The 20,624-nt window shown below is 42.9% G+C and overlaps 2 protein-coding genes across 2 annotated transcripts in view; one reads left to right on the top strand and one right to left on the bottom strand.

Moving 5' to 3' along the window:
* The window catches only part of LOC118379459 (sortilin-like), a 39,142-nt gene extending 36,818 nt beyond the window's left edge, over positions 1 to 2,324 (bottom strand). The window contains exon 1 of the mRNA XM_052484698.1: positions 1,768 to 2,324. Within this exon, the coding sequence (XP_052340658.1) occupies positions 1,768 to 2,031 (264 nt within the window). The 5' untranslated portion in view covers positions 2,032 to 2,324. The remainder of the gene's footprint in view (positions 1 to 1,767) is intronic.
* A 6,322-nt stretch (positions 2,325 to 8,646) lies between these two features.
* LOC118378515 (synaptophysin-like protein 2) lies at positions 8,647 to 19,394 on the top strand. The gene is made up of 6 exons (XM_052484697.1): positions 8,647 to 8,812; positions 8,998 to 9,075; positions 11,796 to 11,917; positions 12,976 to 13,177; positions 17,083 to 17,274; positions 17,908 to 19,394. Exons 1-6 carry the CDS (start codon positions 8,795 to 8,797, stop codon positions 18,040 to 18,042), a joined length of 747 nt encoding a protein of 248 aa, XP_052340657.1. The 5' UTR covers positions 8,647 to 8,794; the 3' UTR covers positions 18,043 to 19,394.
* Positions 19,395 to 20,624: the final 1,230 nt, after the last annotated feature.

Raw genomic sequence — 20,624 nt, 5'->3', positions numbered from 1 at the left:
TGTTCTACTGTATAGTCTAAATGTTAAGAATGTGCTCTCAAATGCAGAAACACTTTGCATGTGTGTATCTTGTAACCTAATTGCCAAACAACTGCACACACACACACTTCCCTTACAAAGAAACACTTCCTCGATACACACAGGCAATAGAAATTCATGAAAAACCAGATTGCCTTTTTAAAACCACCCATAGGCCTCCAGACACACGGAGGCAGATCACGAACACTAAGAAGTCAGGCCAGGCCTAGTCAGAAGTATAGGTAGCAGAATTCTATGAGTCACCTAAATTGCCAAACAAACACTAGGTTTCACCTGTTCTCTTATTGAAAAATAATGCTAATTTCCCCCTCTGTACACACTGAAGCAGAAAAATGAAAAGCAGGCAGTTAGGCCAGGCCTAGTATGAAGGACAGCAGCATCATCATTCCTAGGAGGAAATATAGGTCAGACTCCTAACCACTAGAGAACAGGTGAGAGACACATACAGCAAGGGTCTGAAATTATTGACACCCTTTGATAAAGATAAGCAAATAATGACTGTATAAAATAAACAATTCAAATGCTAAGCTATTGTATGCTCAAATTATACTAATACAATTTCTCTGATAAATATATTTTGTTTAACAAGTAAAAAAGGTAGGGGTCCAAATTATTGACACGCTTAAAGATTCTTATAAATAAAGTAGTCAAAAGCTTAGTATTTGGTCCCATATTCCTAGCACGCAATTACTACAATCAAGATTATGACTCTACAAATTCGTCTAAACACTTCTACATTAATGTGGATGCTACCATTATTAAGGGAAAATAGTGACAACAACAAAAAAAAAGGCACGATACATTATTACCATTCATTGCTAAGCAAGCACAAACTTCTGAAACACAACCAAAACAAAACTGCAAATGCATCCAACAAGTTTGTAGATTCACAAGCTTGATGTCATCATTGAGCGCTAGAAATACAGGACCAAAATACTACACTTTGGACTACTTTATTCCAGTAGAATCTTTAGGGGTGTCAATAAATTTGACCCCTACCTTTTGGAGACCCCCCCCCCCACAAAACGGACTTGTTAAACAATACCTCTTTCTCTGAACAATTGAATTAGTATAAAATAACAATTTCCCCAAAAAGATTTGAGCATACAATAGCTCAGTATTTTAATTATAAATTTGACACATTATTGTTCATCAAGGGTGTCAATATTTTCGGGACCCCACTCTAAGTATGTGTGTACATACACTAGACTGACTAGATAATGGCCTCAATGCAGTTAGGGAAAGATACACCATTAGAATTGATCATTGTATACCTATACCTACTGTATTACAACTGTATTACAGACCAACTGGATGCGAAACTCACTAAAGATTCAACTTGATTAATGACTTACAGAGGTACCCTTAAACAATTAGCTACAGCGATGCTAAACTGAATATTAACCCGTAATCCTGCTCTGTATGGGGTTGAAGTAATCTTTAAATACAGTAGCCTACTTGTGTCAGTATCAACTGGCTTGACTACAATTGAGTGAGCTGTGAAACATGACAGATTGGTCTCATGCAAGAAGCTGGCGAATAGATCATGTGTGGTTAGTTGCATGTTAACGTTTTTTTATTTTTATTTTATCAGCTGTACTGTTAAAACCCAAGTAATTTTCTTATTGTGAGGATAATTGTCCAGGTAACGTGTCACCTGCAGAACATTAGCCTATTATACCGGTGAGAAGAGAAGTCAAACCCGACCTGCAGGGTTAATTAACTTACGGTGTGGGTGTTGTTCGTCAATTTGGTGTCGAATCCCTGGAGACTTTTACAGTCCTCTTGATCAGCGCTTCTCCTGTTCCGAATGTGTTCGGGTGATTCAGAGTCAAACTGGAATAATTCTACATCTGCAGATCTCTTTTCGATATTCAAACTAGGATCTTTCACAAATGCATACTGTCCGTTGTCTAGTCCTTCTTTAAAAGCATAAGCGGACGTCAAATGCTGGAATAAAAAAAGTAAAACACAGTGCGTTAGAATTCCCATACTCACTGTGCGCACAAAAAAAACCTAGCTACTTTTTTATTGTAGGCTTTATTTTGTTATTCTAGTAATCCTGACTATAAATTGACGGTCGCTCCTGTTCGAACACGGCTACCGATGACATCAACAAAAAACCAGTAGCCCTGACAGCGAATGGTAGCCTACTGCGGCTCTGTATCCTCTCCACGGACCGGTCATAAACTCCGTTTCTAAAAACAAATCAGGCGCATTAATTTGCCGAGATGCATTACGTCCAATTGTCCACCGTGCAACTGCTTGGCCAGAAATTGTGTCAATGGCATTGATATTGGATAGCCCTTTGCAGACAGCCCACTGTGATTGGCTTTTCCTGTGTTTGACACGAGAAATTCGTATTCTGATTGGTTAAGACCTCAATAGCACATCCCACCTCACAATAGCTTTGCCATGCTTGGTTGAGGGCACGACAGCTATTATATTATGGAATGATTTGTCCCTTCAGTGAGCTTGATCAATATTTGTTAATATGTATGATTCCGAATATGTACAATTATCAAATTAAATATACATCAATAGGAATACATGTTTATAAGCATGCAAAACATGAGAAAAATAAACATGAGAAAACATGTTTATGTAATGGCATAGCCAGCCTTGTTGTGTCAGGCTCTTTAGATATCAGGTGTAGTTCATGTCATCATGTTGGATCAGTGGGTGTAGTAGTAAACATATGGGGGGGACTGAAATCGATAAATCAATTAAAGGGGATGGTTAAGAAAAAGCCAATTAAAAGGGATGGTTGAGAAAAAGCCAATTAAAAGGGGATGGTCGAGAAAAAGCTAATTAAAAGGGATGGTTGAGAAGAATTGTAAAGGTCCTGTTAATATCCTTGCCTTTGATGTTTCCAAACGGAACCAAGTGAAAGTAGTCAAATAGAATCCAAGGCTCTCAACAACAACATAACCAAAATGATTGTGTCATTATCCCCTTCTCTAATGCTTCAATGGTTCGGCATTCTGAAACAACAACACAGGCGTGGCACTTCCACAGATCAAAAGAGTGTAGAGCTCATGGCATGATGAGTGACAGGCTGAGAGAGGATGAACATTTGGACATAGCCAGAGATTATCAGATATACTCAGCTTGAATAAACCCTCAGTAAACAGCAAACAGGCCTGCCCTGTCTGTCTGTCTGGTCACTCGCCTGTCCTGTACTGTCGGTCTGTCTGTCTGGCCACTCGCCTGCCTTGTCTGTCTGTCTGTCTGTCTGTCTGTCTGTCTGTCTGTCTGTCTGTCTGTCTGTCTGTCTGTCTGTCTGTCTGTCTGTCTGTCTGGCCACTCACCTGCCTTGTCTGTCTGTCTGTCTGGCCACTCGCCTGCCCTGTCTGTTTGTCTGTCTGGCCACTCGCCTGCCTTGTCTGTCTGTCTGTCTGTCTGGCCACTCGCCTGTCTAATGGGCTGCCTGTCCATACATCATTCCATAGGCTAAATTGATAGAGGTGCTAGCAAGGGTGGGTCATTCAGATCAAAAGTTAAACCTTGCCTATTTGACCCTACTATGCTCTCCTGTTTGTTCCTGAAATAACTCACATAAGAGCGTCATTTGTTCACCGTACGCAACCTTAAATTAGATTTAATTCATTTTACGAGATGGAGTGGGTCAGAAACAGATTTTAAATGTGCCATGTGATGAGACACCCCTTGTGACAGGGTGAACCCATGACTGGACATCATGTGGTGTTGGAGAGAAAGAAAGGACTGGAGTCTCTCGCCAGCCAGCTGGCTTTAAAATGCAGTGACCACCACAACCACGGTATCTTCACCGACACCTATCCCTCTTCCCAGGCAGCGGAACGTCGAGCCCGATGGAAGACATTCTAGAGACGTCCAGAGTTTCAGAATGCTGAGTCAGGCAGCGGAACGTCGAGCCCAATGGAAGACATTCTAGATACGTCCAGAGTTTCAGAATGCTGAGTCAGGCAGCGGAACGTCGGCCCGATGGAAGACATTCTAGAGTCGGCCAGAGTTTCAGAATGCTGAGTCAGGCAGCGGAACGTCGAGCCCGATGGAAGACATTCTAGAGTCGGCCAGAGTGTTAGAATGCTGAGTCAGGCAGCGGAACGTCGAGCCCGATGGAAGACATTCTAGAGACCAGAGTTTCAGAATGCTGAGTCAGGCAGCGGAACGTCGAGCCCTGGAAGACATTCTAGAGTCCAGAGTTTTAGAATGCTGAGTCAGAAGCGGAAAGTCGACGATGGAAGACATTCTAGAGCCAGTCCAGAGTTTCAGAATGCTGAGTCAGGCAGCGGAACCGAGCCCGATGGAAGACATTCTAGAGTCGGCCAGAGTTTCAGAATGCTGAGTCAGGCAGCGGAACGTCGAGCCCGATGGAAGACATTCTAGAGAGCCAGAGTTTCAGAATGCTGAGTCAGGCAGCGGAAGAGCCCGATGGAAGACATTCTAGAGTCGGCCAGAGTTTTAGAATGCTGAGTCAGGCAGCGGAACGTCGAGCCCGATGGAAGACATTCTAGAGACGTCCAGAGTTTCAGAATGCTGAGTCAGGCAGCGGAACGTCGAGCCCGATGGAAGACATTCTAGAGTCGTCCAGAGTTTTAGAATGCTGAGTCAGGCAGCGGAACGTCGAGCCCGATGGAAGACATTCTAGAGACGTCCAGAGTTTCAGAATGCTGAGTCAGGCAGCGGAACGTCGAGCCCGATGGAAGACATTCTAGAGTCGTCCAGAGTTTCAGAATGCTGAGTCAGGCAGCGGAACGTCGAGCCCGATGGAAGACATTCTAGAGTCGGCCAGAGTTTTAGAATGCTGAGTCAGGCAGCGGAACGTCGAGCCCGATGGAAGACATTCTAGAGTCGTCCAGAGTTTCAGAATGCTGAGTCAGGCAGCGGAACGTCGAGCCCGATGGAAGACATTCTAGAGTCGGCCAGAGTGTTAGAATGCTGAGTCAGGCAGCGGAACGTCGAGCCCGATGGAAGACATTCTAGAGTCGTCCAGAGTTTCAGAATGCTGAGTCAGGCAGCGGAACGTCGAGCCCGATGGAAGACATTCTAGAGTCGTCCAGAGTTTTAGAATGCTGAGTCAGGCAGCGGAACGTCGAGCCCGATGGAAGACATTCTAGAGTCGTCCAGAGTTTCAGAATGCTGAGTCAGGCAGCGGAACGTCGAGCCCGATGGAAGACATTCTAGAGTCGGCCAGAGTTTTAGAATGCTGAGTCAGGCAGCGGAACGTCGAGCCCGATGGAAGACATTCTAGAGTCGTCCAGAGTTTTAGAATGCTGAGTCAGGCAGCGGAACGTCGAGCCCGATGGAAGACATTCTAGAGTCGTCCAGAGTTTTAGATTGCTGAGTCAGGCAGCGGAACGTCGAGCCCGATGGAAGACATTCTAGAGTCGTCCAGAGTTTCAGAATGCTGAGTCACATTCCACTCCTGGAATAGTTCCACAACAAGTCACTAAGAGGACGGGAGGATGGAAAGGAGGAGAGGTACATTCACACTACCAGTGTTGTGTATATGAGCCGCAGAGCATCATGGGAGTTGTGTGTGTTGAGATGAGCGTGTTCATATAAATAGTTTAACTGAATTCCTGTCTCCCGTCTCATCATTATTTAATTGGCATAAAGACGTGGTTATGAAACCCACAAGACATAACAACCAGGATGATGAAAACTCTAGCCAGCTGATGTTAGAGGAGCTAACATCCATCCAATCCCCAACAATAGTTTCAGGCAGATGTTACATGTTGGTTTAAACTGTTCATTTTGATCCCATGTTGTCACGCCCGCGCAAATATGTGTATAGTGAAAACATAAACATAACAGTTCCAGAACTCCAAATGGTCAAGATAAACAACATGGGTCAGACAAACCTTTTTGGCTACCTGACTAATTTTCTGACCCGTTCTGTAAACCTGATCCTAACCACTGTCTCCGGAGAATTTAGATGACAGTGATGATAACCCTGCTACAGCCTGTGTGATCTGTTGTCCAAAAACATTGCAACATCCAAACAGTCAGAGAGGATCCACACAATCCCCACCCGTAGATTGAGTGTTGAATTTTCCCCAAATTGTGTTGGGACTCTCGATACCATATCTAAGCCCACTATTTAACATCTGCTGGTGACAATAGTTTCAGAACTAGAGACAGGAGGACAGACACACGGTAATCAAACAACGTGAGCCAGTTATACTGAAACTGTTGAAGTTAGTGAACCAGAACCAAAACTTGACCCTAATAGTCTATTGAAGTAAGGTCACACAGTGTCTCTGTGTTACCTACTGTCAAAACATTGGCCACGTGAATACATTGTGGTGAGTTATCCGGCGTGGTGAGTTACTTCTCTTTCTGAAAAACAACCCCAACCACGCTGTAGTGGTTACCGGCTATGTATTCTCTCTCTCTCTCTCTCTCTCTCTCTCTCTCTCTCTCTCTCTCTCTCTCTCTCTCTCAGATTCACTATTAACAAAAAGCAAAGCAACCGGTCTGGCGAGGCTAATTGACCGAAGCTCACAGCAGCACAATGATCTACAGAGCAGCATTCTTGTGAGATGGAAACTATGTCCCAAATGGAACCCTATTAACTACAAAGTGCACTACTTTTGGTCAAAGGTGGTGCACTACGTAGAGAAAAGGGTGCCATTTGGGACGTATCCCCAGAACTGTACAATACACAGGCAACTCCTCCCCCACGGCCCCAGAATGGCCGCCCAGTCAACTGTCAGAAGGTGGAGAACAAAGAAACTCTTATTCCTTCTTGGAGATGTGCTCCACGATATGAAGACTGTGACTGTGCACTTTCTAACAATAATTCCTGGTCTGGCCACAAGGTGGGCTATGCTTTTGTGTTCAGGGAGAAACCAGTGAATTGAGTCATAGATATTAGAGGAAGGAAGGTTCGTCACTGAAGTCTGTCGACTTGTTCAACAGAGGAAATAGTGATCAATATTGTGAATAACGTTTTATTGTCATGCATCTGTCTTTAATATCTCATGAGTAAACCGATTAGCCTACCTACTTCATAACTGACTAACTGTCAATAACTGGAAAGAGTAGATATGGGACAGAACTGTTAGAGGTTAGTTATAAAACAGTCTAATCTTCTGATATGAATGAGATAGGACAATTTCATCAAATACATTTGCCTTGCTGTATGTAGAAATAGCGCCCCCTTGTGATGAAGAGCTGCCTGTCCCCTTGACATTATTTAGTGTGGTAACACAGCACACCTATCACCATTGTGATCGGGGGCATTTCCAATTTAAATTCAGTCATATCAGGCATTTAAATCCCATGCAAAATCCTAAATTCTAGTCAAATTGAATGTGTTTATCCTAGATTGGCTGAATTTAAATTATTATTAAGAGTTGAATAGATGCCATGCAATTTAATGTCTGTTCACGTCACAGCTGTTCATAACAGTTGTCCCCAGCTGCTCATAGTGGGATGATTGAATAGAACAGCCAAGTGGTCTGAGGCAGTCGGCAGATAACGAGGGTTTTCAAGTGCAACTTTATTAATGGTCGTTTTGGGAAACAGCTCAGAAACCATTTTAAATTTTTTTTACCAAATTTGAAGCGCAAATGTAATTTTTGAAAGACACAAAACTTTTTATAATCACCATCCAGTGTAAAAAAACATGTAAATTTAAAACATAATACTGTGTTTTAAGTGAAAAGTAGGCATTGGCCTGAAGCCAAAAAGTAAAGGAATTTCACAGGAGCGCTAAAATGCGTACCAAGGTTTTCCAGCACACAGCTTTGACCTACTACAGTAGCTATGTTGGTCTATTGTACTTCAAACGATGTGTATGCAAGTTGCTATGGATTCATATTTTCTCAAACAGCCTAATTCATACTCTTCAGAGGGGGAAATTTGTCCTTTGGTCTGATGAGTCCAAATTTGAGATTTTTTGTTTCCAACCGCCATGTCTTTATGAGACGCAGAGTAGGTGAACGGATGATCTCCGCATGTGTGGTTCCCACCGTGAAGCATGGAGGAGGAGGTGTGATGGTGTGGGGGTGCTTTGCTGGTGGCACTGTCAGTGATTTATTTAGAATTCAAGGCACACATAACCAGTATGCTACCAAAGCATTCTGCAGGGATATGCCATCCCATCTGGTTTGCACTTAGTGGGACTATCATTTTGTTTTTCAACAGGACAATGACCCAACACACCTCCAGGCTGTGTAAGGGCTATTTGACCAAGAAGGAGAGTGATGGAGTGCTGCATCAGATGACCTGGCCTCCACAGGCTTCCACTTTAAACATTGGAGCGTTCATATGAATTGTTGCCCTTCTAGTTTCAATCTATTTGAAACCCATTCTGCTGCTATGCAGGGTGGCTGGTGACAAAGTGGCTACTTTAAAGAATCTCAAATATTTGTTTAACACTTTTTTGGTTACTACATCATTCCATATGCTTTTTCATAGTTTTGATGTCTTCACTATTATTATACAATGTAGAAAATAGTACAAATAAAGAAAAACCCTGGAAGGAGTAGGTGTGTCCAAACTTTTGACAGGCACTGTATATTCCCCATGTACCTTTTGTATGGATCTATTCTTGTTAATACAAACGAATACAATTAGGTGGACGTGTCACTTTAAGAACGTCGGTGAACACGTGTGCAGCGCTCTTCACTTGGAGGAGGAAAAAAAAAGTTTGACATAAATTTCTGAAATTACCAAGCAAGTCATTCAATTTCTCCCCCCCTACCAACAATCGTCTAAAGAGAAAGTACTGCATACTGTCCAAGAAAATTGACTTGCGACAATGGACGGGATATCCCAGGTAAAAACAGCGTTAGAAAAAAGTGATTATGTTTGCTAAATTACATTTTCTTCTATTGCGCAAAAGAATTGCGTGGTATTTCTATTTGTGTGTTTGGTTGCATGCCTGTCCTCGAATGACAACTCCACTTTGTCTACTTTGTCAGCTAATAAACTGTATCTTTTTTGTTTCTTGAATCTCAAAAGAACATTCAGACTTCAGGATTTACTCTGGATTTGGGTCCCTTGAAAGAGCCCTTGGCATTTATTAGAGTGCTCGAATGGGTAAGTTTGATTTTTCTAGATACTTATTATGCTATGTAGCCCAAATGTACTCTTAAGGACCTTAACTAGACGATTACTCCTTATAAGGACCAATGATGGGTAGGTCGTCTTTGTTAATAAGAACGAGTTATTAAACTGACTTGCCTAGTTAAATAAATAAAGGTGTGTATCAATTGAACGTTAAGTGTTTTTATATAATTCCTTGTTGATATGAAAGATAAGGTTCCGCGTGTTAATGTTCAGTCCCAGTTTCTGGCTCTTAAAACACCTGCATATATAAATATCACTATAAATATATAGTGGTAGTCTGATTTAATCAGACTGTAATACACAATTAATTGGTAAATGCAGCGTGAAAATAAGACTGTAAAATCGTGTAAATGTTATTTACACGTCAGTTGGTCGAATACAGTTACATTTGAAATTACTCTACTGGTTGTTTGTTGCGTTTTGTCCAGATGGCTGAAATGAGACAAAATATCCAAAGGAAAACATTATGTTTACCCAACTTTTTTTTAGAATGCTGGTAAGGAAGTTGCAATGTCTTTCACTTGGAACATGTTTCGAACCAAGTAAACAAACACCTGCTGACTTCAGTTTGTATCACTAAGGTATGGTTAGTATGTATGCATTGTGTGCATGTACTTACGTCTAGTGCACATACCTTCAGTCACGAGCAAACGTGTGCACGCGATGCACTAACTTAAAATCAGCAGGTATTATTTACACGGTCAAGGTTAGAGAAATGTCTACTTCAATGCCGGCACTCGAAAAAGTTGGGCAAACAATACTTTCCTCTGGATATTTTGTCTCGAATGAAATATTAAAATGCATCGATAATTGGTAGAGTAAGTTCAAATGTAATTAAATTCATCATTCTGGTTTGTAAGGAACATTTGCATGACTTTGCAAGTCATTTGATTCAGGATGTGTGTATTACAGCCTGACTAAGCAGACTAATGCAGACGGTACCTTTTAAATTAAAACAAAAAGTGTCACCAGCCGCCCTGCATAGCAGCAGATTGGGTTTCAAATTGTTTGAAACTAGCTGGTGTTGCGACGTACTGCAGGCCCGTGGTGTTGCGGCATACTGCAGGCCCGTGGTGTTGCGGCATACTGCAGGCCCGTGGTGTTGCGGCATACTGCAGGCCCGTGGTGTTGCGGCATACTGCAGGCCCGTGGTGTTGCGACATACTGCAGTTCAGCTATTCATCGTGTAACAATTTGGAAGTCCCGACCTAGACTACTAACTATACTGTAACAACTTAATTGTTGCAAACTAAATATGAAACATTTGAGAAATCTGATCATTTACAAGATGCAACAAATATATATTTCTGCAAAGAGTGTGGACTGTGACTAGTGTGGCACCAAGACAGAAGACAGACTCCAGTCTCCTTTTAGATCTAGCTGAAATGTGATATTCTATCAGTAAATTAGCATTATTCACCACCCTATACTATGGCCTCTGTAGTGTATGAATACAACAAGGCGCTACACGGCCATCTGAGAGATGGCGTCTCTTGAGAAGTGTTTTTTTAGACATGCGTCCTGTACCGCATCTATTAAAGGGTTGTTTTTATCGAGGTTAATTAAAAACTACTGTTCTCTACGGCGTAAGAACATCATGGTAGAATGATATTCTATCAGTCAATTATTGTTCACCACCGTTGCGACGGACTGGGGGCAGAACGACAGATTTGTACCATGTCAGTGTAACAGTATAACTTTAGACCGTCCCCTCGCCCATACCCGGGCGCGAACCAGGGACCCTCTGCACACATCAACAACAGTCACCCACGATGCATCGTTACCCATCGCTCCACAAAAGTCGTGACCCTTGCAAGGCAAGGGGGAACTACTACTTCAAGGTCTCAGCGGAAGTGACGTCACCGATTTGAAACGATATTTAGCGCGCACCACCGCTAACTAAGCTAGCCGTTTCACATCCGTTACATCAGCTCGGGGATTTGAACTTGCAACAAATACTAACTAGTACAACACTCTAACCACTAGGCTACGCTGCCGCCCCAAGCTACTACCACTAGTTGTTTTTTTCCCCCCTTTTTCTTCTTCTTTTCTATAGGCTAGTGATAAATCACTTCCTGTGAGGAAAGGGTGTGTGTGTGTGTGTGTGTGTGTGTGTGTGTGTGTGTGTGTCATCCACGATGATTCCGTTGGGCATGATTTGAGTTCTAGTTGTCTTGTTCAACATTCTACTGTTACCTGACCGTTCAACTCCTGTCACAACACCTTCACACTGCTTTGAACCTGTAAAGCAAACTGCCCTTAGTTATAGCACAGGGTACCCTACTGCCCTACCAAACCAAAAATACACAAACTGCTCATAGCGTGGAACTGAGGGGGGGGGGGGTGGCTTTTATTTACCTTGATATCACAGTAACTTTATACAGTTACTGTAAACATGAGCTCCATTTTAATCCAAAACACAATACAAATAGAGGCAGGATAATTGTCCACATGATGTTCTTAATGTAGCAAAAAATGACATTAACACATTTTTGACCAAATGAGCAGTTACTGACTTTTTTTGTTTGGTAGGGCAGCATGGTCACATGTTCTAATCTGCACTGTTTGGACTGAATGTCATTTCAGAAAGAGTTGTGTGTGTGTGTGTGTGTGTGTGTCCAGTTATAAGCTGTCAACTGTTTCTTTAATTTCATTGTGTCATGTCCTTATTTGGCTTTGTCTGTCGGCAGATCTTCTCCATATTTGCCTTCGCTACGGCGTCAGGTTATGCCGGCGCTACGAGCATCAATGTGCAGTGCCAGGGTAGCAGCACCAGCCAAGAAATCACTGCTGTCTTTAACTACCCGTTCAGGTAAGCAGAACAGGAGTAAATGGATGAATTGTATGGAGGTGTGATGTTTCTGTTCAGAGGCGGCAGGGTGGCCTAGTGGTGAGAGTGTGGAGGCGGCAGGGTGGCCTAGTGGTTAGAGTGTGGAGGCGGCAGGGTGGCCTAGTGGTTAGAGTGTGGAGGCGGCAGGGTGGCCTAGTGGTTAGAGTGTGGAGGCGGCAGGGTGGCCTAGTGGTTAGAGTGTGGAGGCGGCAGGGTGGCCTAGTGGTTAGAGTGTAGAGGAGGTAGGTAGCCTAGTGGTTAGAGCTTTAGACTAGTAACAGGAAGGTTGCAAGTTCAAACCCCCGAGCTGTCGTTCTGCTCCTGAACAGGCAGTTCATTGAAAATAAGAATTTGTTCTTAACTGACTTGCCTAGTTAAATAAAGGTAAAATAAAAAAAGTGGCTTGTTATAATTTGGTCGTGTTCATCGGGGCACACTGAATCACATTTTTTTGCAACAAAACATGAAAATCTATATTTTTTTACTGGACAAGCTCAGCCGAGTATCTGGCTGTTTTTCCTCCGATATTAAACATTTCGTAAACGTACGTAAACCTACCGAACATGACCCTATACTACATGTGACTACACTCAAAATATCGTGTTCTTATTGGACAGTTTCTGGTAGTGCATCCCTGTTTCACTTTTTCCCCTTACGGAACACCACCACTCTCTCTGTTCTCACAGGCTGACCCATCCATACATCGTCCCCTCCTGTAACAATGACTCTCTCTGTTCTCACAGGCTGATGACCCATCCATACATCGTCCCCTCCTGTAACAACGACTCTCTCTGTTCTCACAGGCTGACCCATCCATACATCGTCCCCTCCTGTAACAACGACTCTCTCTGTTCTCACAGGCTGATGACCCATCCATACATCGTCCCCTCCTGTAACAACGACTCTCTCTGTTCTCACAGGCTGATGACCCATCCATACATCGTCCCCTCCTGTAACAACGACTCTCTCTGTTCTCACAGGCTGATGACCCATCCATACATCGTCCCCTCCTGTAACAACGACTCTCTCTGTTCTCACAGGCTGATGACCCATCCATACATCGTCCCCTCCTGTAACAACGACTCCAGCACTATCCAGCTCTATCTGACCGGCGACCACTCCTCCTCAGCCGAGTTCTACGTCTGTATCGGAGTGTTTGCCTTCCTCTACAGCACCGCCAGCCTGGTGATCTACCTGGGCTACCAGCACGTCTACAGGCAGACCAGCCGTGGCACCATTGTGGTGAGTTAACTGGGCTACCAGCACGTCTACAGGCAGACCAGCTGTGGCACCATTGTGGTGAGTTAACTGGGCTACCAGCACGTCTACAGGCAGACCAGCCGTGGCACCATTGTGGTGAGTTAACTGGGCTACCAGCACGTCTACAGGCAGACCAGCTGTGGCACCATTGTGGTGAGTTAACTGGGAATTGTTCTGTTCATTCTCTTTGTAGTGTTTGACGGAAGGTGTTGATGTTAGGCGTCCCAGTCTATAGAATGACTTGGAATAGCTGTTGGGTTTTAATTCTGAGTAAAAACTCGACCGACACTATGAAAGCTCAAAGCAAGTTTATTCTTCCCAGAGTGTCAATGTAGCTGCATTAGACAAAGACATGTTCACACAAACACTGATATTTAACCCTTTCTCCTAGGCTGAGTCTCCTCCTACACATCTGTACCAGCACTGATATTTAACCCTTTCTCCTAGGCTGAGTCTCCTCCTACACATCTGAACAGCCAATGCATCTCTGTTGCTAGACAGAACCTTAGTTCTGTTCTTCCTCACTTCATCTGACCTGACCTCTACCCCAAAATGCTCACTCCTCCCCAACTCAAGGCTGTCATGGTGATTGGTACCAGACTGTGTCTCTTTCTCCTCCCAGAGTATCCCTGATGGCTAACAATAACATATCCTGACATAATGTAAACTTTATACATTACCCTGTCTCCCTCAATAACATGAATAAGTTTATTTAATATTCTCAGAACCCAACAAGGCTAAAGAGCTTGAGCAGTGGCACGAAATAGCTATAGACACTTGACGTCTGTGTGTGAAGGGCACTTAACGGGAGGAAGGGCACTTAACGGGAGGAAGGGCACTTAACGGGAGGAAGGGCACTTAACGGGAGGAAGGGCACTTAACGGGAGGAAGGGCACTTAACGGGAGGAAGGGCACTTAACGGGAGGAAGGGCACTTAACGGGAGGAAGGGCACTTTAACGGGAGGAAGGGCACTTAACGGGAGGAAGGGCACTTAACGGGAGGAAGGGCACTTAACGGGAGGAAGGGCACTTAACGGGAGGAAGGGCACTTAACGGGAGGAAGGGCACTTAACGGGAGGAAGGGCACTTAACGGGAGGAAGGGCACTTAACGGGTGGTCTGTAAATGAAGAACCAGAACTGGGTAGGGTCAGGGGTAGAGGTCGACCGATTAATCGGAATGGGTGATTAAATTAGGGCTGATTTCAAGTTTTCATAACAATTGGAAATCTGTATTTTTGGACATCGATTTATAAAATAAATCATAATAATATATAGATTTTTTTACAACTTTATTTAACTAGGCAAGTCAGTTAAGAACACATAATTATTTACAATGACTGCCTAGGAACGGTGGGTTAAGCAGAACGACAGATTTTTTACCTTGTCAGCTCGGGGGATCCAATCTTTCAACCATACGGGTAACTAGTCCAACGATCTAACCACCTGCCTCACAAGGAGACTGCCTGTTACGCGAATGCAGTAAGAAGCCAAGGTAAGTTGCTAGCTAGCATTAAACCTATCTTATAAAAAACAATCAATCATAATCACTAGTTAAGTACACATGGTTGATGATATTACTAGATATTATCTAACGTGTCCTGCGTTGCATATAATCTGACTGAGCATACAAGTATCTAAGTATCTGACTGAGCGGTGGTAGGCAGAAGCAGGCACGTAAACATTCATTCAAACAGCACTTTCGTGCGTTTTGCCAGCAGCTCTTCGTTGTGCATCAAGCATTGTGCTGTTTATGACTTCAAGCCTATCAACTCACGAGATAAGGCTGGTGTAACCGAAGTGAAATGTCTAGCTAGTTAGCGAGCGCTAATAGCGTTACAATCGTCACTTGCTCTGAGCCTTCTAGTAGTTGTTCCCCTTGCTCTGCATGGGTAACGCTGCTTCGATGGTGGCTGTTGTCGTTGTGTTGATGGTTCGAGCCCAGGGAGGGGCGAGAAGAGGGACGGAAGCTATACTGTTATACTGGCAATACTAAAGTGCCTATAAGAACATCCAATAGTCAAAGGTTAATGAAATACAAATGGTATAGAGGGAAATAGTCCTATAATTCCTATAATAACTACAACCTAAAACTTCTTACCTGGGAATATTGAAGACGCATGTTAAAAGGAACCACCAGCTTTCGTATGTTCTCATGTTCTGAGCAAGGAACTGAAACGTTAGCTTTCTTACAAAGCACATATTGCACTTTTACTTTCTTCTCCAACACTTTGTTTTTGCATTATTTAAACCAAATTGAACATATTTCATTATTTATTTGAGGCTAAATTGATTTTATTGATGTATTATATTAAGTTAAAATAAGTGTTCATTCAGTATTGTTATATTTGTCATTACAAATAAATGTAAAAATCAGCCGATTTAATTGGTATCGGATTTTTTTGGGTCCTCCAATAATCGTTGAAAAATCCTAATCGGTCGACCTCTAGTCAGGGGTGTGTTCCTCTGGAACGGTCATGGGTGGGTTCCTCATGAAGTCAACTCTAGCAATAATGAAGCCACTAGTCATGTTCAATGACAGTTTCTTGGTATATTTTGGTTGCTTGTGGACCAGCGGACCACCTGGGTCAAGTACGTTGTCAGATATTTGAGGTGCACGTTATTTAGTTTTCCCAGTACAATGGAACCAATATATTAGTTCCAAAAGTCTAAAATCGAAACTGAATCAAGCAAACATCAAATACTTGTCTGCTTCACTAATTCAAGTTTCATACAATCGGATGCATAACAACTCAAAATGAAAAATATTATTTTGGATTTGGTGGTGGGATGCAGGTTCTTTATATGGGCTCTTTCCATACCTGTTTGGATGGGCTCTTTCCATACTGTTTGGATGGGCTCTTTCCATACTGTTTGTATGGGCTCTTTCCATACTGTTTGTATGGGCTCTTTCCATACTGTTTGGATGGGCTCTTTCCATACTGGTTTGGATGGGCTCTTTCCATACTGTTTGGATGGGCTCTTTCCATACTGTTTGTATGGGCTCTTTCCATACTGTTTGTATGGGCTCTTTCCATACTGTTTGTATGGGCTCTTTCCATACTGTTTGTATGGGCTCTTTCCATACTGTTTGTATGGGCTCTTTCCATACTGTTTGTATGGGCTCTTTCCATACTGTTTGGATGGGCTCTTTCCATACTGTTTGGATGGGCTCTTTCCATACTGTTTGGATGGGCTCTTTCCATACTGTTTGGATGGGCTCTTTCCATACTGTTTGGATGGGCTCTTTCCATACTGTTTGGATGGGCTCTTTCCATACTGTTTGTATGGGCTCTTTCCATACTGTTTGTATGGGCTCTTTCCATACTGTTTGTATGGGCTCTTTCCATACTTGTTTGGATGGGCTCTTTCCATACTGGTTTGTATGGGCTCTTTCCATACTGGTTTATATGGGCTCTTTCCATACTTGTTTGTATGGGCTCTTTCCATACTTGTTTGTATGGGCTCTTTCCATACTTGTTTATATGGGCTCTTTCCATACTTGTTTGGATGGGCTCTTTCCATACTTGTTTGGATGGGCTCTTTCCATACTGGTTTGGATGGGCTCTTTCCATACTGGTTTGGATGGGCTCTTTCCATACTGGTTTGGATGGGCTCTTTCCATACTGGTTTGGATGGGCTCTTTCCATACTGGTTTGGATGGGCTCTTTCCATACTGGTTTGGATGGGCTCTTTCCATACTGGTTTGGATGGGCTCTTTCCATACTGGTTTGGATGGGCTCTTTCCATACTGGTTTGGATGGGCTCTTTCCATACTGGTTTGGATGGGCTCTTTCCATACTGTTTGTCTGATTTTTATGTTCCAACTTTCCTCTTGAACCTGCATTTTATATACTTGTATTTACAATGTCTCGTGTCCTTCCAACAGGACCTGCTGTTGACAGCAGCCTTCACCTTCCTGTGGCTGGTGTCCTCCTCTGCCTGGGGTAAAGGCCTGACTGACGTGAAGTGGGCTACCAGCCCCTCTAACCTGGTAGGCTTAATCTCCACCTGCAAGGACGTCGGTAACAAGTGCACACCAGGAGCAGTGCCTCACATGGGGCGACTCAACTCCTCTGTGGTAGGCTATATTACATGTAGTGTTGTTAATGGTGGCTACGTATAGTGCCCTCCTGAATTATTGGCACCCTAGATGAATATGAACAAAAGTCTGTGTGGGGGGGAAGAGTATTTGTTGATCAGCTTGTTCTTACACTCAAAATATCATATGAATCTAACATTTTAATAGAGTTTAAATTATTCAAACATGTTATGTCATCAAATGTTTAAAGGATACAGTGCAAACAACTGTTGGAAAAATGACTTGTGTCGTGCAATAACACAATTATTTTATTTTTTATTTTTTTATTTGGTACCCAGGGAGCCAATAATACAGTACACTCCTGAATTATCTGTACATGCTTGGAATCGGGGAAATCTCCCTGGGAACTCGACTCAAACAAGTTTTACATGTCAACCTGAGCTTTTACCTGAGAACTGAGAATTCCCTTGCGTTTTCCCTCAATTACAACCCTGGCTACAGAATTGAATCCATGTATCTTACATATACCCTCAATTAATTTTCAACAAATTGAAACGTGGAGCCATTGACAAATGTGATTGTTCTTAACTAAGAAGCATGGTTTTTTTTCTTTTTTTTTCTTTCCGTCCTGTCTAAAAAAAAAATGTGTGTTTGTCCCCCCTCTTATGGCAGGTCTTTGGATTCCTCAACCTGATATTGTGGGGTGGTAACTGCTGGTTCATCTTTAAGGAGACGCCCTTCCACAAGTCAGTCAACCCCCTTGGTGACGCCGAGGAGGGTTTAGGTGTCAGGCCCATGACTTCCTAACTGAGCAGCAGTTCCCTGCTGTCAACGGCTACGTTCCAGACTGCATGCAAAGCAGTTGCACTGCACAAATTAACCAATCTTGGGGGCGAATCTTAACTTTGACACATATTTGCACTTTGTCTACCATTGGTATCGATGCCATGTGCCTTTGTGGAATTGAAGATTTGCCCCTAATGTGATTTCTGACTTGTTAAACACTTGTGTGTTTTGAGGTGTGTTTTGAGGTGTGTTTTGAGATTTCGTGTGTGTGCTTTTTGCGGCCGATCTGTACCCGGGCCTGAAATTCTCTCCAACCAAGTAGTTCCTACATTATACCGTTTTCAAATGCCTTGTAAAGTCGCATGTCTTATTCGGTGTAAAACGCTGCTTAGAAATGTCTTCTAGTAGGTTATTAAGTTGGAAACAGTTTATTTTCATTCATTGACTGCGCCACGTTTATTATTACAAAGTGTTGAAAGTGGTCCATTTTTAAGTTATCTAAATAGGTACAAATACGGAATGGGGAAGCCATACATTTAGGTCAGAACTAGTTTTGTTTCATGCAGGTAATTGTTTAGTTTAACAGTATATCCAACGATCAAATGCATTCCTCCGTTTATTCAAAGAGTCTAGACGTGTGAATTTCTTTTGATGATCAGAAACTTTTTTTTTTTTCATTTTGTTTTTTTCATTTTATGCTGTTACTTTGACGATGGTTTAGTGTTTTTGTGTGTATATATGAGAAAGCAGTCTTGTTGTAACATTGATATAAGCACCACTTATGTATGTGTGTGTGTATACATGTATGTACGTATATATGTGTATATATATAAAGCGGTGCTTATATCAATGTTACAACAAGACTGCTTTCTCTCACAGCTTGTTATTTGGCAAATTAAAATAAATATTCACTCTGTTTTTGAAATGGTTTGACATTTCAAGTGATGCCAAAAGCCAGGGATCATCAACTAATGTAGATTCAGCTGCAGGCCGATTTCTTTGTGGAAGAGGAGGAGGAGGGGGGGGGGCAGGAGACTATTAATTACAAATCATTTATAGACTGCAAGAAATCCAATCAGATAGTATTTGACTGAAACATTACAAACCTTGCTTACATTTGAATTTCGATCACATATCTCTCTGATGCGTGGGACTACTTTGAAAAGATGTTCAATTAAAAGCACTTGGTGCTGATTTGCTCTTTTTTTTTTTTTCTTATGTCCAACAATTTAGAACAATTGCTCAGTAAGCTTTGCAGGCCAAATAACATCAATCTGGCCCGCAGGTCACCAGTTGGGGAACCCTGCCATAAGCAATCCTACAGTACTTCCTGCCATAAGCAATCCTACAGTACTTCCTGCCATCAGCAATCCTACAGTACTTCCTGCCATCAGCAATCCTACAGTACTTCCTGCCATCAGCAATCCTACAGTACTTCCTGCCAGCAATCCTACAGTACTTCCTGCCATGCCATCCTGCCATAAGCAATCCTACAGTACTTCCTGCCATCAGCAATCCTACAGTACTTCCTGCCATCAGCAATCCTACAGTACTTCCTGCCATCAGCAATCCTACAGTACTTCCTGCCATCAGCAATTCTACAGTACTTCCTGCCAACAGCAATCCTACAGTACTTTCTGCCATCAGCAATCCTACAGTACTTCCTGCCATCAGCAATCCTACAGTACTTCCCGCCATCAGCAATCCTACAGTACTTCCTGCCATCAGCAATCCTACAGTACTTCCTGCCATCAGCAATCCTACAGTACTTCCTGCCATCAGCAATTCTACAGTACTTCCTGCCAACAGCAATCCTACAGTACTTCCTGCCATCAGCAATCCTACAGTACTTCCTGCCATCAGCAATCCTACAGTACTTCCCGCCATCAGCAATCCTACAGTACTTCCTGCCATCAGCAATCCTACAGTACTTCCTGCCATAAGCAATCCTACAGTACTTCCTGCCATCAGCAATCCTACAGTACTTCCTGCCATCAGCAATCCTACAGTACTTCCTGCCATCAGCAATCCTACAGTACTTCCTGCCATAAGCAATCCTACAGTACTTCCTGCCATGTCCTACAGTACTTCCTGCCATGCAATCCTACAGTACTTCCTGCCATCAGCAATCCTACAGTACTTCCTGCCATCAGCAATCCTACAGTACTTCCTGCCATCAGCAATCCTACAGTACTTCCTGCCATCAGCAATCCTACAGTACTTCCTGCCATCAGCAATCCTACAGTACTTCCTGCCATCAGCAATCCTACAGTACTTCCTGCCATCAGCAATCCTACAGTACTTCCTGCCATCAGCAATCCTACAGTACTTCCTGCCATCAGCAATCCTACAGTACTTCCTGCCATGTCTTTGAAATGTGCCTTTTTTTCCCTCTGTTGTGCAGCATGCTTTGCCATATTGTCTTAACAATGTTGTATGAAAATAAAGCCACCAAAACTCCTGTTTTTCACGCTGACCTCACAGTATTGATGACAAATCCCTTTGTCACCAACCATTCCAGTTCTTAACATTTCTGTACTGTTTCAGTTTTTGCCACTCCAGTTACGCAAAAATACTAAAGACTGGTTTAAGTTACTTGTATG

Source organism: Oncorhynchus keta, chromosome 28, assembly GCF_023373465.1.
Source record: "Oncorhynchus keta strain PuntledgeMale-10-30-2019 chromosome 28, Oket_V2, whole genome shotgun sequence".
Classification (NCBI taxonomy): Eukaryota; Metazoa; Chordata; class Actinopteri; order Salmoniformes; family Salmonidae; genus Oncorhynchus; species Oncorhynchus keta.
The sequence above is the reverse complement of the archived record's forward strand: the minus strand, read 5'-3'. Positions and strand labels throughout refer to the sequence as shown.

Coding starts and splice junctions, on each gene's coding strand:
- LOC118378515 (XM_052484697.1), top strand. Junction 11,918..12,975: donor GTCTTTAACTACCCGTTCAG/GTAAGCAGAACA, acceptor CTGTTCTCACAG/GCTGATGACCCATCCATACA. Junction 13,178..17,082: donor CCAGCCGTGGCACCATTGTG/GTGAGTTAACTG, acceptor TCCTTCCAACAG/GACCTGCTGTTGACAGCAGC.